The 18,446-nt window shown below is 41.5% G+C and overlaps 1 protein-coding gene across 23 annotated transcripts in view; it reads right to left on the bottom strand.

Moving 5' to 3' along the window:
• The window catches only part of CADPS (calcium dependent secretion activator), a 548,041-nt gene that overhangs the window by 383,508 nt on the left and 146,087 nt on the right, over positions 1-18,446 (bottom strand). For all 23 annotated transcript variants that reach the window (XM_069736610.1, XM_069736601.1, XM_069736611.1 and 20 more), the window contains exons 2-3: positions 14,201-14,314; positions 10,854-11,186 (exon numbers count right to left, since the gene is read on the bottom strand). In XM_069736610.1, coding sequence (XP_069592711.1) covers positions 10,854-11,186; positions 14,201-14,314 — 447 coding nt within the window. The remainder of the gene's footprint in view (positions 1-10,853; positions 11,187-14,200; positions 14,315-18,446) is intronic.

The raw sequence follows: 18,446 nt of genomic DNA, 5'->3' as shown, positions 1-18,446 counted from the left end.
CACATAAACAAAATAATAATAAACAGAGTCAATTTGAATATTGGGAAAAAGGTGCCCTAAAATCAATGCTGCATCATGGGTATAGAGACGGGGAGCAGGTAAAAAACATTATATCACATGGATACCAAACGGAGTAAGTATAGACTACCAGTACTTCCTATATCTCCAAGCACCCGTAGGGTAAACAACATATTACTAGGTAAAGCAGAAATGCCCCATGGTCAAGTGACCCCAAAGTAATATCAGTACCTATATAAGGGAACTAGTCCCATATTGTATTCTTACCCCTTACTCCATCCATAGATGCCAGCACGCGCCCCTACGCGCGTTTCGCCCACGGCTTCCTGTACTGTACATTGTAGTATTATAATTTTCTTTTTTTTCTTCCTCAACTCCAGCTTCTGCGCATAATTAAACTAGTAGATTACGTTTAGTAGATTTATGCTAATACTCTATGCTGTAATATCATATTATTTATTTTCTTTATATAAGATGTTTTCGCAGGTACTGAAAAACATAAACCAAAATGATTTCTGCCAAACAAGCAGCAAAGCCGACAATTAATGTAAACTCATTTCTGTTGTTATTACAGAAGCAGTTAAATAACCACATAATTCGCTCCCTTGAGTATTATACTATGCAGAGCTTCCTACACGGACTTCTAAGGATGATCAACGTTTCGAGAAGGTGAAATGTTCCACCTCAATCTCTATATTCTCATAACATAATAATAATTAAAAAAAAAAAAAAAACATAGTAATTGTGAAAATCAATAACATTTTTCCCCCAAAACGGAACTTCAAGGATAAGGGGATGCAAAAAAAGTAAGAGAAAAACTATTTATTTTATTAATAAACTGAGCAATTGGCTCCTTTACTACAAGGTAAACTATTATTAAAATGGCTCCTAAGGTCGGATTGCCTTTGAAAGGAATCTTTTAGAAGGTTTTTGCTATGTAATCTGACAGCAGCATGACGTAGAGACAGAGACCCTGATTCCAGTGATATATTACTTAGTTTACTAGATGCTGCAGTTAGGATAGAATCACAGATTTCTGTGCTGCAGATTTAAAAGAGCTTGGAATGCTGAGCCCGGTATAACCCCGCCCACAACACCGATTGGCTGGTAATCAGTGCTGGGGGTGTGGCCGGACTAGGAGCCACTAAGACACCTAGTCCTGTAGTGATAATCTCCAGCTGATAAAACACTGATTGTATTGAAACAGCAAAAACACAGCCCAGTAAGTGACACATTGCTAGAATCAGGGTCTCAGCCTCTACGTTGTTCTGCTTTCAGATTACATGGCAAAAACCTGATGACAGATTCCCTTTAATACTTAAACTGACCCTGGCTCTGCTCTCCCACCAGCTGATCCGTCAAATGGCAAAAACAGGACAATGAAATAAATAAAACATGTAAAAATATCCTCCATCCTGTGTCACAATTTATTATTTATCAGTATACAGGACTGAGAAATATATTATTTATAGCCCGAATGACGCTACAGTGATCTTAATCGGGACGGCAGAAAAATAGGTGAAAAATTAAGAATTATCCTAAAAATCGAGATGCTGTAGATCTTAATAAGAAATATCTGCAGGGTCCGAGACGGCGTCATGGAGCCAAATTGGCAGTTTAAAGATGAATATAAATATAGAACTATAAGGCCAAGGCGGTCTTAGTGATAAAACCTCCGGGTAATCTCTCCCTTTTGTTCGGCTCAGTGCTAACATCTGGAGCTGAATTTTCAGTTTCGTGCATGAAACATACAGCGCCGGAGCCCGGGAATCTGCTCAGATTATCTGCGCCTGAGTCTGCAGGGAAGGAATCTTCATCAGGTCCTTAACGGGGGATTTATCATCCGTCAATTATTAACTCAAGAGGATGCGAGTGCAAGCGAAATGCAAAAAAAAAGAAGAAAAATGGGCCAGTGACGCTTGTACAGTCAATTCGGTCTACTTGTGTACAGTATATATGAATTCAGCTGTGACTTGTCTATGAGAAGGGTATAATAGTTCACTAACAACTCCTGTGACATTATTGTGTGCATTATTACGGTATTTTTACATGGCTGCGTGCATTTTTCTCATACTCTGACATGACTGTGTGCATTATTACCATAATCTAGCATGACTGCGTGCATTATTCCCATACTCTGACATGACTGTGTGCATTATTCCCATACTCTAACATCACTGTATGCATTATTTTCATATTCTAACAAGACTGTGTGCATTATTCCCATTCTCTAACATGACTCTGTGCATTATTCCCATATTCTAACATGATTGTGTGCATTATTCCCATTCTCTAACATGACTGTGTGCGTTTTTTCCATTCTCTAACATGATTGTGTGCATTATTCCCATTCTCTAACATGACTGTGTGCATTTTTTCCATTCTCTAACATGACTGTGTGCATGTTTCCCATAGTCTAACAAGACTGTGTGCATTATTCCCATTCTCTGATATCACTGTGTGCATTATTCCCATTCTCTGATATCACTGTGTGCATTATTCCCATATTCTAACAAGACTGTGTGCATTATTCCCATTCTCTGACATCACTGTGTGCATTATTCCCATTCTCTTACATGAATGCGTGCATTATTACCATACCATGACATGACTGTGTGCATTATTCCCATACCATGACATGACTGTGTACATTATTCTCATAATCTAACATGACTGCATGCATTATTCCCATACGCTAAAATGACTGTGTGCATTTTTCCCATAGTCTGACATGACTATGTGCATTATTACCATAATCTAGCATGACTGCGTGCATTATTCTCATACTCTGACATGACTATGTGCATTATTCCCATACTCTGACATGACTATGTGCAGTATTCCCATACTCTAACATCACTGTATGCATTACTTTCATATTCTAACAAGACTGTGTGCATTATTCCCATTCTCTAACATGACTGTGCATTATTCCCATATGCTAACATGATTGTGTGCATTATTCCCATTCTCTAACATGACTGTGCATTATTCCCATATGCTAACATGATTGTGTGCATTATTCCCATTCTCTAACATGACTGTGTGTTTTTTCCATTCTCTAACATGATTGTGTGCATTATTACCATTCTCTAACATGACTGTGTGCATTTTTTCCATTCTCTAATATGACTGTGTGCATGTTTCCCATATTCTAACAAGACTGTGTGCATTATTTCCATTCTCTGACATCACTGTGTGCATTATTCCCATGCTCTGACATCACTGTGTGCATTATTCCCATATTCTAACAAGACTGTGTGCATTATTCCCATTCTCTGACATCACTGTGTGCATTATTCCCATTCTCTTACATGAATGCGTGCATTATTCCCATACCATGACATGACTGTGTGCATTATTCTCATAATCTAACATGACTGCATGCATTATTCCCATACGATAACATGACTATGTGCATTATTACCATACTCTGACATGACTATGTGCATTATTCCCATACTCTAACATCACTGTATGCATTATTTTCATATTCTAACAAGACTGTGTGCATTATTCCCATTCTCTAACATGACTGTGTGCATTTTTTCCTTTCTCTATCATGACTGTGTGCATTTTTCCCATATTCTAACACGACTGTGTGTATTATTCCAATTCTCTGACATCACTGTGTGCATTATTCCCATACTCTGACATCACTGTGTGCATTATCCCCATACTCTGACATCACTGTGTGCATTATTCTCATATTCTAACAAGACTGTGTGCATTATTCCATTTCTCTGACATCACTGTGTGCATTATTCTCATAATCTAACATGACTGCATGCATTATTCCCATACTCTAACATGACTGTGTGCATTTTTCCCATACTCTGACATGACTGTATGCATTATTCCCATACTCTGACATCACTGCGTGCATTATTCCCATACTCTGAAATCACTGTGTGCTTTATTCCCATACTCTGACATCACTGTGTGCATTATTCCCATACTATGACATGACTGCGTGCATTATTCCCATACTCTGACATGACTGTATGCATTATTCCTATACTCAGACATCACTGCGTGCATTATTCCCACACTCTGACATCACTGTGTGCATTATTCCCATACTCTGACATCACTGTGTGGATTACCCCTATAGGGAGCATTTATAAGAATAAGTTATTGTATGCAGAATAAAACCATATTATCATAGTCATTGCCTTCCCCTTGGGTTTTATGTTTTCTTCCTTGGCCTTTCTTCACCGGAAGTCTACTAGACGTTGCCTCGTTATGCATTGTTGCCAACATTTCTAGGAATGTCTAATCCTCATCCCCAACCAAATCTATACCCCTCCCAGAAACACCCTCACTTATTCCAGGAATGCCCATTTTTTAGGTGGGGTCTACGTAACCCAACCTCTTCTTGGCCAAGGAATTCCAGGAAATCTGGGAGAGATGGCTAGGATATTTTCCTTACCAATCTTCTTATCTTAATGGTTACTTTAATAATGCAGTTGGGACCATTATAGGGTAGAACAGTGTCAAGAACATCAGAAAGTTCAATAGAGGTCTGGGAGATGGACCCCTTCCGAATAAGAGTCATGGAATTCAATTAGGAGATCACTTTCAGCTCCCATCATGACTATTGTTACCAAGAAATACAATGGTTGAGTAGCCACATCTAAAATTCATGTATTTTTGTGTTGGGACACCTGGGTGTCATCACCAAGACCTTATTAGCCATTGGAGAGTTTCCACCTAGGTTATTACTCCTCATAGTTAAATGACGTGGTGAAAGTAAAAGGAACAAAACCTGCTTCTCTAACAGCTAAAATCCCCAAGATCTGTACTGAAAGCTGCATTTGATGTCACAGTACGGGGATAATAAACACAGTGATGTCACAGTACGGGGATAATACACACAGTGATGTCACAGTACAGGGATAATACACACAGTGATGTCACAGTACAGGGATAATACACACAGTGATTTCACAGTACAGGGATAATACACACAGTGATGTCACAGTACGGGGATAATACACACAGTGATGTCACAGTACAGGGATAATACACACAGTGATGTCACAGTACAGGGATAATACACACAGTGATGTCACAGTACAGGGATAATACACAGTGATGTCACAGTACAGGGATAATACACAGTGACGTCACAGTACAGGGATAATGCACACAGTGATGTCACAGTACGGGGATAATAAGTACAGTGATGTCACAGTACGGGGATAATGTGCACAGTGATGTTACAATACAGAGATAATGTGCACAGTGATGTCACAGTACAGGGATAATACACACAGTGATGTCACAGTACAGGGATAATACACAGTGATGTCACAGTACAGGAATAATACACACAGTGACGTCACAGTACAGGAATAATACACACAGTGACGTCACAGTACAGGGATAATGCACACAGTGATGTCACAGTACAGGGATAATGCACACAGTGATGTCACAGAACGGGGATAATGCATACAGTGATGTCACACAACAGGGATAATACACAGTGATGTTACAGTACAGGGATAATACACACAGTGATGTCACAGTACAGGGATAATACACACAGTGATGTCACAGTACAGGGATAATACACAGTGATGTCACAGTACAGGGATAATACACAGTGATGTCACAGTACAGGGATAATACACAGTGATGTCACAGTACAGGGATAATACACAGTGATGTCACAGTACAGGGATAATACACACAGTGATATCACAGTACAGGGATAATACACACAGTGATGTCACAGTACAGGGATAATACACACAGTGATGTCACAGTACAGGGATAATACACAGTGATGTCACAGTACAGGGATAATACACAGTGACGTCACAGTACAGGGATAATGCACACAGTGATGTCACAGTACGGGGATAATAAGTACAGTGATGTCACAGTACGGGGATAATGTGCACAGTGATGTTACAATACAGAGATAATGTGCACAGTGATGTCACAGTACAGGGATAATACACACAGAGATGTCACAGTACAGGGATAATACACAGTGATGTCACAGTACAGGAATAATACACACAGTGATGTCACAGTACAGGAATAATACACACAGTGACGTCACAGTACAGGGATAATGCACACAGTGATGTCACAGTACAGGGATAATGCACACAGTGATGTCACAGAACGGGGATAATGCACACAGTGATGTCACACAACAGGGATAATACACACAGTGATGTCACAGAACAGGGATAATACATACAGTGATGTCACGGTACAGAGATAATAAACAGTGATGTCACAGTACAGGGATAATACACACAGTGATGTCACAGAACGGGGATAATGCACACAGTGATGTCATAGAACAGGGATAATGCACACAGTGATGTCACAGAACAGGGATAATAAACACAGTGATGTCACAGTACAGGGATAATAAACACAGTGATGTCACAGAATGGGGATAATGCACACAGTGATGTTACAGAACAGGGATAATGCACACAGTGATGTCACAGAACAGGGATAATATGCACAGTGATGTCACAGTACAGGGATAATGCACACAGTGATGTCACAGAACGGGGATAATGCACACAGTGATGTCACAGAACAGGGATAATGCACACAGTGATGTCACAGAACAGGGATAATAAACACAGAGATGTCACAGTACAGGGATAAAAAACACAGTGATGTCACAGAACGGGGATAATGCACACAGTGATGTTACAGAACAGGGATAATGCACACAGTGATGTCACAGAACGGGGATAATACACACAGTGATGTCACAGTACAGGGATAATGCACACAGTGATGTCACAGAAAAGGGATAATATGCACACTGATGTCACAGTACAGGGATAATACACACAGTGATGTCACTGTGATCACAATATCTGAATAGTGCTAACAGTGATGGGATTTACTTCTCTGATGGCTGAAGCTTTCACAATCAGTGTTCAGTGAGTGCTACATATACTGCAAGCTACATTCGATGTCACAGAATAGAAATAATACATGCAGTGATGTCACAGTACAGGGATATTGAATACAGTGATATCACCTACACCCTTGACAAAGGGGTGGACACTGACAGAAGCTGCATGCTGGTTGGAGGTGGTAGTGGCCCCTTATATCTTGGGCCCTGACGTCTGCATGCGATGCACCAATAGTATGTCTGTGTCTTGCTGTGACTGTTCGTGCCTAGAGAAAAGGGCTCTGAACCGTCCGTAGGACTGGGGCCCTAATTATGCCTGTGACCAAAGGTACCTCTAAAGGTGAGGAGGTGTGGGTCACCAGCCTTAATGTTCTCCTGTTATTCCCTTAGCTGTACCCTCCTCCAAAAGGCTTGGGACAGACATTTTAATGCATCAGAACGTAAGGCAGACAGGGATAACAGAAAGCAACAAACATACAAATACTCACCAAAGGAAGAGAGGTATATAGGGAAGGATATCAATTTACCAACCAAATCGGAAAAGGACAATGAGGAAAGCGTACACCCAAAAACAGAACGCAACAATCTCCAGTAGCAACAATGATCTCCAATTCAGCACAGCGTCTCCAAGGAGCTAGGAAGCAAAGATTTCACTGGCAATGAAGAGAAGGTCTGATCAGATTTTATAGGGAGAGGAAATGACCAGGTCAGGAACAGCTGTGAGATAGAGGCGCAAGTTTCTAACCAGCATAGAAAGGGTCATTAACCTCTTCAGCACCAAAGGAAACAAATCCATTTAATATGAAACACAAACACACAGGCTAAGTGGAAGATCTGCGATTCACAATACGCAGTGATTCTCTAACCCCATACCTCCCAGGAGGCTGTTACCACCGAGATCAACACTCAGTGATAGCTACATATACCACAAGCTACAACTTAAACGAATGGGTTAACATTAGAAGCTGAGTATATAATATCCATAATGTTGCCCGAAAAAATCATTTCCATCCCTAGATGCAATATAAAGATATTCACTCATTACACAAGTAACAAGACTAACTCCTTACATCATGCATGAGAGTTCATCTGACTTCTAATCTGTCCCTGAGGATGAGGCACCCCTAGCTATTTTTGGTATCCTGGGTCTGTCAGTCCCTGACAAGCGATGAAACTCTGTGCCTAGGGGCAAGCTGATGGTCTATTTACTGAAGGATAATTGCTGGCCCAGATATCAAACCGCTGGTCACATAAAGTTACAGATCAGAATTAAATCGTACTCTCCATGAACTCTCCCGTAATATTATACGCGAAAGTCAACATTTCCATTAGTCTCAATGCTATCTTTACTTTAAATATAAGTTCTCTCATTTCAGGTTCCTTAGGTCAGGCGAGGGCGAGGGCTAGAGATTTGGGACCTTCAATTAGTCTTAGAACATCTTCACCTATCCTGTAGCTTTAGTCTCATAAGCCCCAATGCAAATTCCATAGCAGAGTCCCACATTGCTATTACAGGGCAGCTGTTTGGTATAGTAATACCGATCAGGATAACTTCCATTGGGGGCAAGGTGTTACCTTTATGATCCATACTGCTGTACTAATTAGTAGGTTCTACTTACATTTGTTATCCAGGACTATTTATTTCAGAACTAACAGGCATACTGTGCCCAACACCGATCTCTGCCGGCACAGAATGGTCACAGGCCGCTCCTGCCAGCGATTCAGCAGCTTCAGCTGATGTCGCATCGACAAGGCAGTGGTTTCTCTTCCGCTCTGCTTTGTTTAGGGGGTGTGACTGCCAACATCATGCTAACTGACAGCTGGCTCCCCGCTGTCTAACTGCGGAGAGACGACTGTCAATCAGCATGACGTCTGCAGTCACATTCCATCAACCGAGCAGCCCGGAAGAAGAAGAACCCTAGCAGGTTATCCCCTATCCATAACTTGTTGATCCGCTGGGACCCACAGTAATTCAGAGAACAGGATTCTGCAGGTCCTTATCTTGAATGAAGATGAGGTCTGATTGCTCACCAACGCTCCATTCAATGTTTATGGGACCGATACAAACAGCTGAGCTCTTAAATCGGCTTCCTCTCCGGATCGCTGGTGGTCCCGTGGTCAGATGAAGAGGAGATAACTTGCTATTTTGGAGATAACCCCTTAAAGATGGATTCACGCAAAGTGTTTAGGTAAGGTTTTAAAAGAGGCCAAATGTATGATCTTTCAGGTCTGACTCCTGGGACCTCCACCAATCCTGAGAACGGACATCCTATGAATGGAGGAGTAGTGTGCATGCATGACCACCACTCCATTTACCTCTATGGAAGCGGTATGGGCTATGCGTGATTTCTCCTCTATGAACTCCTATGGGTATATGAAAGCGATAAAGCACATGTGTGACCACGGCTCTATTCACTTTTATGGATCTATCGGCAGAGCTGATGCAATTCGAAAGACCATATCTATCGGCTATGTCTACGATCTCTCCTCCTTTGTTGAACTGAGAACCGCCTCCTACCTAACGGCATCTATGACTTTTCTTCTCATTAGTTGGCCTGGCGCAACATCATCATTGCGTTGTGATGCACATATCTTGTTTCCCAACGCTGGCTCATCAAACGAAGAAGAACGTGTGCCATCATGTGTTAGGCGGTTCTCACAGCTCCCGTCTATAGCAACCACAAACTTCCGACCTGGTGTAAGGGCCGGATCCTATGAATCGATTTGCATCAACTCTAGTAGTGAATATACGTAATCATGACTCCATTAAACTTCTATGGATCTATTAGAAGTGCGCATGCATGACCAACACCCTACTCTTGTCTTTAGGTCTATGGGAATGATAGTGCGCATGCATGACCAACACCCTACTCTTGTCTTTAGGTCTATGGGAATGATAGTGTGCATGCATGACCAACACCCTACTCTTGTCTTTAGGTCTATGGGAATGATAGTGTGCATGCATGACCAACACCCTACTCTTGTCTTTAGGTCTATGGGAATGATAGTGTGCATGCATGACCAACACCCTACTCTTGTCTTTAGGTCTATGGGAATGATAGTGTGCATGCATGACCAACACCCTACTCTTGTCTTTAGGTCTATGGGAATGATAGTGTGCATGCATGACCAACGCTCTACTCTTGTCTTTAGGTCTATGGGAATGATAGTGCGCATGCATGACCAGCGCCCTACTCTTGTCTTTAGGTCTATGGGAATGATAGTGCGCATGCATGACCAACGCTCTACTCTTGTCTTTAGGTCTATGGGAATGATAGTGCGCATGCATGACCAACGCTCTTGTCTCTTGTCTTGTTCATGTCTGATCCCTGTCCCAGGCAATCAATGGTCACATATGGCTATGACCGCTCCACGGAACCACTGATTTCACGATTGGTGGGGGGTCTAATCAACCAGACTCCATCGATCATACATTTATCAGCCATATATGTGGACTTTAACTACTAGGATTGCTACTAAGAAAACACAAGATGATGACTCTGATGTAAATACACCAATATTAAGAAAGGAATTATTTACCGCCTGTGATCAGAGACCATTATTGCTCCCCATAAAGACATATACTAGTCATACCCTTGCATGGGGTGCTCCGGAGCTTCTCTGGTAAGAAGAGCCGCAATATTTTTAACTCCAAGAATAATTAAACTATTCAATGCAACATAAAGGCGTAATGCATGAAAATAAGTCGAAGATTTCCCTCCATCAGCATTAACGTATCATGTAGAGACAACACAATGGCTGTGGACTAAGCAGTTTAGCGGTTTTGGCCTCATTTCCTGCCAGATGATGAAGACGTGCGAGCTCACTGATGGATGAACTGGTTTTCTTTAGCATTCTTGATCTGACATAAAAATTTAAAAAGACCCAAAGGGAAAAGAGCCGTCCCTATAAATCATACATGGCGTCTCACCTGGCATGCGTTGTACAGAAGTTGGTGCTCAAACTTCTTAATCCCCAAGATCTGTTGAAACATTTCGTAGAGTTGTTCCTTGCTGAGAATAAGCTCGGAGGCTGCGCTCGCTGTCATCCTGGCTTGCTGCTTGCGGGGATCTTCTTCTCCTCGGTATATGGCATCGAATTTAGCCATCCAGGAACTCAGAACAGTCTCCTTGCTGAGGCCGTCGATCTCGGGAAGACTTCTCACTCTCTTTTCTATGTGCTTTTTGAAGACTTCGCGAGAGTCATTGGCAGAACAACCTCCACTCTGCACCATTCTGGCCACACGGTCGCTTTTCAGGAATACCTAAAATAAGCAAAAAGAGGAACGTCAGTCCTGGAAATAACTTTTTGAAATTTTAAGGGGACCTATTGCCACTCCTGACATGTCTGTTTTAAAGAATATTTGCCGGATGTCAGACCCCCACAGATAGCCTAACCCAAAGATAGGTCCAACATTTCAAAGTACATATAGTGGGAAGATCGGAGCAGAGACCATAACCGGAGATGAGACTAGTCCAGTGCTGACCCAGCGCCGCTCCAGGTGATGGACAGGTGACCTCTATAGCAAGAGACCTGTCAATCACCTCTGGTAGCACTGGGAAAACCGGCTGGGGGCAACGCAGAACTAGGCTCATCTCATATCTCATATGGCCCCTGACCAGTTCTTCCAACTCTACTTTCTTTGAAACAATGGAACGTTCAATATCGATTATGCAGCCAGGATCTGATTCATGCCACCCGTTGATTGGGCAGCAAGAATCCGGTGAGAGGTTCCATCTTAAATGTTCCTGTCATTTTGATAAGGAAGAGGATGAAACGCTCAGTGGAGCCAAGTGCCTCCATCTTAAAGGAGTGAAAACTGTGTGTTTTCTCCTTGCTCTACCCCTTCATTACTAATCAACTATTTTTGGAGAGCAGAGCAATTGTGGTTTGGCCTCTTAGAGACCCATCCATGAATTGATCAGTCTTCCTGGAGCAAGAATCACTAAGAGGTGCACTCCACTTAATGAATTTAGTGCATGAGTGGCATGCGCATCAATACACTGTGCCAGAAATGTTACTCCAGTCAGGGACTGGAGTAGGATTTCTGCACTTTGAATTAATTGGACAGGCAGAGTGCCCATGCCTCATCCCTCCCCAGCTTCACCCAGTTCTGCAGAACTAAATCAAAATGCCCAAAGTCTCATATTTTTGGTGCAAATCCATGTTTTTCCAAAAATTTAGCAACTTTTCAAAGCTTTTACACCACTTTTCCAGCATAAAAGCTATAGACTTTCTATGAGCCCCTATATCGCTCACCCCTCTCTCCGATTCGGCCCTTTATTTTAGCGCTCAGTAGGGATCTCCGTCCTCGAGATCCCTCTAAACTTGTAAAGCTCTAAACTTCTGAAATGTCCCCAGGATGTGATATATTTTTAAAACTATTTATTACCCTTTAGAAACAATAACATTAAATTGAAGGGTCCACAAACACAGATACAATAAGATATCTAGTCACTTTCCGCTTGTACTCTACAGCCGGACCGCCAGTGCATTTCTGTACAGGTGAGTGCGTTTTACAGATGGATTCCTCGCAGTTTTCACTGTCTGCAATTGCTCTTATAAAGATCCGCGGGTTTCCATGTATCTCACTAAGTATTCACAGCACATTCTGATGAGTATGAAAGGAAGCGCTAGTGAGGTGGAACAGCAGGAGCAAGGCAAAATAAAACATCTAAGAGCAGTTTCTTAGCAATTCTGCAGCCATCACTCGCGACTACAGCATGTAGATAACCTTTCCATGTACAATACCTTCTCTATTATTTATGCCGGAGAAGATGAATCCCAAAGACCAGTTAACATTTCCTGAGAACAGATAATGACCCAGCATTGGATGTGTTTTTTTCCCCAAGTACTGACGTCCATCCAAACATTTTATAATTACAGAAATTAGTATCCGAGGTCGTAAGTTGGGGAATTGTTTAATTCCTTTAAAATTCTGACGGTATTGAAGCATACAATGTATTCAAACGCATTGCTTCGCGAGTAAATTATGATAGGAAATGAGAAATAAAGCTATGTGATACTTCTCTCCTCACCGAGAGAGCTGTGAAATGAGATGACTGCAGAAAGGGAGCTTTGCTGTGCAGAGTGTGACTATATCGGCAGAGTAATTTCATTAGTAAGATGAGTAAGACGTAACAGCAAATCTCTGGTTGTTTTTTCGTATCTCGTATGTGATTATCTATATAAAAAATAAGCTGAAAATATTTCAGTATTATTATGGACTATTGCAGTACATTTCCTTTTGTCTGCAGCTCAACTTTCAGCTTTGCTGTGTACCATTTGGCAGGGTAGTCAGAATCTTCTCATCGGTATGATAAGCAAGACATGAATGCCAAGCTCTAGGAATTTTCTATTTTTTTTGTGACTATCTGTATAAAAATACCCTGAAATGTTTAATCTCAAACTGACCAGCAGGCTGATATGTCTTTAGTCTGCATCTCAGTTTCAAGATTTGCTGTGTAGAATGTAACAGAGCCTGCAAAGTAATCTCAAAAATAAGATAAGTAAAACCCGGAATCCAATTTGAAATTAAACTATACAATAGATCCTTTACCACTATTAGAGCAATGAATTGAGATTTATTGAGGTCTTTAATGATTTTTCTTACACGTAAACCCTAAGGAAGGTAATTCAGCTTCTTAATTCGGATCAATAGATCATAAATTCATGGTCTTTTGGTATTTCATATTTGTCTTTCCATGTAAAATAATCATGGAATATTCTATGTTTTACACTGGTCTTTGGAGTATGCATAGAAGGCCGAAATCTTCTGTTGTCTGCAACTCACTTTTTTCAGCTTTACTGTGTAGAGTGTGATAGAGCTAGCAGAGTCATCTTGTTAGTGTTATTAGAGGACAAGGAATTTTAATGGGTTGACCTATCAAGACCAAAGTTGTCCTGTTAAGGCATATGTAAATCTTAGATCTGTGTCCCTTGCTTGAGACTCCACTCTATCAACCAGAACAGAGAGCGGCTCTGAATAGGTGACTGCCATTCTGGCAGACTTGATCTGTTCTTGTATTTTGCTTGAAAAAACCACCATGTTACGTTTTCCATGGAACAGTCGCTAGCTGAAGCTTCCACTGCGAAAATCAACTGTTTGCTCAAGTGTTGGTAATGAGATCGAGATGACCACGTGATCGCCCTAGTAGCTGAATTTCGAAGAGTTGTCTCTAATGAGTCAATCCCTTTAATGACAGATGACAGCAACATTGTAAAGCTGGAGGACCAGACCAGGCAGAACTGCAGTGATAATGTATAGCAATGTCTTACCTCGTAGTAACTCTGCACAGCGTTCATGAATGCCTCATCCGCCACAATCTGAGTCTCTCCATTAAAGAAGGCCTGGAAGCGATCCTTCACTGTCTGGAGCTGCTGTTTACTGATCTGTGAAAGACATGAGATTCAAGGAGTCAGACCGCAATTACCAAGATGTTTAGAGAGTTGACTAAAATGTGTACGTTCAAAAAATTACACAATAACAATGCATTGCATTAACATAGCTTCCAAATGTCAGATCAGGCATAGCAAACATGATTTACCAAAACTGTGCCAGCTGTGTGGGTGCTCCGCATGCCAACCACAATTGGCAATTAACTGCTGAGAGCATGGGTAGCAGAAACGTGGCGCACGGCCACCAGACAGTTCCTGGCGTATTCCATCTAACATAAAAAGAACACTAAAATGCACAAAAATGCTTAAAAATATCCCCACACATTTCTATCTTAAAGGGATTATCTAGGTTTGGGGTTCAAGTCTGCCATCACTCTATGTGACTGCAGACTTGTGAATCGTCATAGCACGCACATTGCACGCTGTCAGGATTCTCTGGTGCAGGTTTTGGGAGCAGGCGGGTGTGTGATTGCAAGTATCCGATTTTCATATATGTGATCACATGCTGACTAGACATGTGCAAGACCGGACATGTATAATCGGAATGTGGCCTGCAGTATCCAAATTGGATACTTGCGTTCACATGATTGCCAGCTCCTAGTGCCAGAACCAGAGTATCCCGACAGCGCGCACTGTGCATGCGGTTAGGATACACAAGTCTGCAGTCACATAGAGTGACTGCAGACTTGAGCCCTAAGCTTGGACAACTCATTTAATGTCCTGTTTAATTGTCAAGATCCAGACTGGGTTTTGGGTCCTGTTTTCCCTTTTTCCCAGTCTGGTCATGCCAAGAGTTAAACTTTCTCAGCCTCAGTTTGGTCTCAGGTTTGCTATTTATCCCGGCTGTGTCCTGCAGACCATGTCAGTTATAGGTTTTGCCTAGTGCTGCTGTTGCTGACTCTGATTGCTCTGATTTGTCCTGCTGCGTTGCTGTCTGAACCCGTGTCTCTCTTTTCCCCTATTTCAGTGTTTCCCTTCAGTGTGCTGACTGCCTGGTTTTGACTTGGCTTGTATCCTGACCTGCTTCTGTCTTTTGCCTTTTGGCTAATCCGCTCCTGACCGTTACTGACTCCCTGGCTTGTCTCTGACCGTGAGTTTGCTTATTCCTTTGGTACAGCGCTACAGTTTAGGATTTCACCTGGCTAGTTTGACTATTCTGCTGTCACCTGTGATAGCCTCACTGCTGACCTGCAGGCCAGCTCTGTTTAGATACAGTCCTGCTTCCACTCTACTGCCATCTAGTGGAGCCTGCACCTACCTGCATTGCAGCAACATGGCATTAATCCTATTTTGTCCCATATTACAATAACCACTGAGAAATATTTAAAGAAATCTTCTCTGGGTGTTATAAAAGATCTACGATGCTCCCCTCTTTCTCCTCCTAGCCCTGAATCTGGCTGTAAGAAAACTTCCTGCAGCAGGAGCCTCTCCCCTTTACTCTATCTCCTGTTAAACAAAAGATCGATAAACACTCATGCCCAAAAATCTGAATTCAGCCAGTGACTAGTTAAAGAAGGGATCGATTAGACAGATGTTATCTCATTCTTAATTGTTTTATTTCCAAAATATACAGTTTAATAAAGGGAACACTTTTTATATTCAGCTTCTTTTTTTTTAGAACTGTGACCTTAAAGGTCCATGACCTGCTTAGACGCACTCATGCAAATAATTGACATTAACAATTCACTTTTACTCGAAGGCTGTTATTTCCAAGCTTAAAGGGATATTTTTATGCCATAAGTGAAGGCGTGTTGCTGGGATATGTCATCACTTTATGATCAGGGAAGGTCCGATGGTCCAACCTCTATATTGTGGTCCCTTAGTAGTCTTTTCCTGCATCGGAAAAGGTCCTACAGGTCAGACCTCCACCGATCATAACATGAAGACACATCCTAGGTGTTCGCCACCATTTTACGAGATGGGAATAACCCTTTAAACCATATTATAAGTAAACGCCAATCAGTTCATCAGACACCAATGACAACCCTAAGATGGAAGGAGCAGAGGAGGCGACCCATCTAATTTAAACAGTTTTATTCTTCTATTTTTTTTCCATTTAGCATTTAGGTAACAGAATTCTTTAAAAAAATATATATATATTCTCGCATGAAGAATTCATGAGTTTCCCGAGCGCTCGCATTCAGAACATGTTGTTTATGTAGATTATCTCTTTCTTTATTTACCGCACCTGCTACTTTCTTTTATGAAACGTAAGATCGGTGACCGCACAAAGGAAAGTAAAGCACGTTCCCAGCCGCTGAAACTCACAATTTTATACCGAAGATGCAAAAAATAACCACGATTCTCCCATTCAATTGTATTACGTATGCATTCGTTACCCTCTCGCAAAGGACCCATAAATACTGAAAATATCTAAAATATTCACATCTGTGTTTAGTAAATGTGCACTTGAAATAAAACATGGGAATAATCATGCCCTCCTACAACTAAATATTAAAGCCTGTGTCCTCACTAATTAAAAAAAAGATACAACCATTTTGTGTTTACAGATCCTACACGGAACAATGTATCTCCTAGGTGACAGACTACAAATAAACCTTCTGTAGTCGGATTCTGCAGTCACGTGTTACTCCATTCTCTCTACTTTTAATATTGTCAAAGTGGGGGTAATTGCTTGATGACAGCTCCACTGTCACGATTCCTCCGCTCTGTGTGTCTTAGACACAGTGACTGACAGTTGAGTCTTGCAATCTGGTGCTGGGGTATGCTGAGAGTCACTATTTTGATTGACAGCTCAGTTGTCAAGTCTAGCGCAGGGTTGTAATGAGCTGTCAGTATTTTGATTGACAGCTCAGCCATTCAATCTGAGTCTGGGAGGTGCTGAGCTTTTTTCAGATGTTCCCTGTTCCAGATAATTACCCAGCTACTTAGCTAAGCTGTTAGTCCCAGATCTCTGCCAGATGATGCAGTGGTTTGCCTTGTATTTCTTCTTTTCTGTTCATATTTTGCTGCCTCACTTTGGAGCTCATTCTGTCCATCCTTTGGCCTTACCCCTTCGCTCAGATCCACTATCTTATTGATATTCTGACCTCAAACCATGACCTGACTTCGCCTTTGCCTTTTCCCTTAGTTTACTACGTGCTTTCATGGTATCTTACCCAAGAACGTTTGACTTCCCTGCCTCATGACTTGTCTGTGACTAGTGACTAGCCTCACATCAGCACTTTGATTAATGGCGGGGATTCTAATAGGGAAATTTTTTAACCGGATGGTACAAACACTTTAATTGGCAAATATTTTAAGTCAAGCGGGATGTGATACTGTCAACAGATTAAAAAAAATTGCACAAAGATATTTTGTCACTTTTTTCCAAAACTTTGTTGCTACGTTCCCACGATGTGTTTTTGCTGAGTTTTTGATGCTGCTTAACCTATTTTACTCAATGGGTGCAGAAATGGCGCAGATAATCTGCAGCATCAAAAACTCACCATAAAGTTCATTGTGGGAACGAAACGGTATGTTGACATGTTGAGTATTTGCAGCACATTCTTCTGCTTCAAAAAAAAAAGCCCAGAGAGTTGGCAAGAAAAACGCTGCGGAAAATAAGAGCATTTTGACTTATTTTTGACACATTTTTGCATGCGTTTTTACATGTTTTTTTCTCATTTATTTGAATGGGTGAAAAAACGTTGCAAAAATGCTGAAAGAATTAATATGCTGCAGATTTATAAAACAAAATGCTTTGATGGTTCAAATCTGAAAGGGAAAAATAAGTAGGGCGTGCATTTCATTTCAGAAATCTCATTCATTTTGCTGATACTGTAAAATAATGTTTTTTTCAGCGTTTTTTTTTTTCAACAGTTTGTCTAGTAGGAACACTGCTCTGTACAGTGTAGTGGCCGTTCTCCGGCACTGCCGTAAAGTTACCATTGTAGTGAATATGAGTAGAGGTGAATTACCCAAGACAGATCACTATGCAATATACAGTGCCATGGTGGAGCTGCGAACAGCTGATAGGTGGGGGTGCCGGGTGTTGGACCTCCACTAATCTGATATTGAAGACCTATTCTAAGGGCAGGTGCAGACGACCGTAGATTCTCTCATCCAAGAGAATCGTTCCGATTATGCCAATGACACTCTGATCAGAGTTTGAGCATAGTGTGAT

Source organism: Ranitomeya imitator, chromosome 8 (assembly GCF_032444005.1).
Source record: "Ranitomeya imitator isolate aRanImi1 chromosome 8, aRanImi1.pri, whole genome shotgun sequence".
In the NCBI taxonomy this organism is placed as follows: domain Eukaryota; kingdom Metazoa; phylum Chordata; class Amphibia; order Anura; family Dendrobatidae; genus Ranitomeya; species Ranitomeya imitator.
The sequence above is the reverse complement of the archived record's forward strand: the minus strand, read 5'-3'. Positions and strand labels throughout refer to the sequence as shown.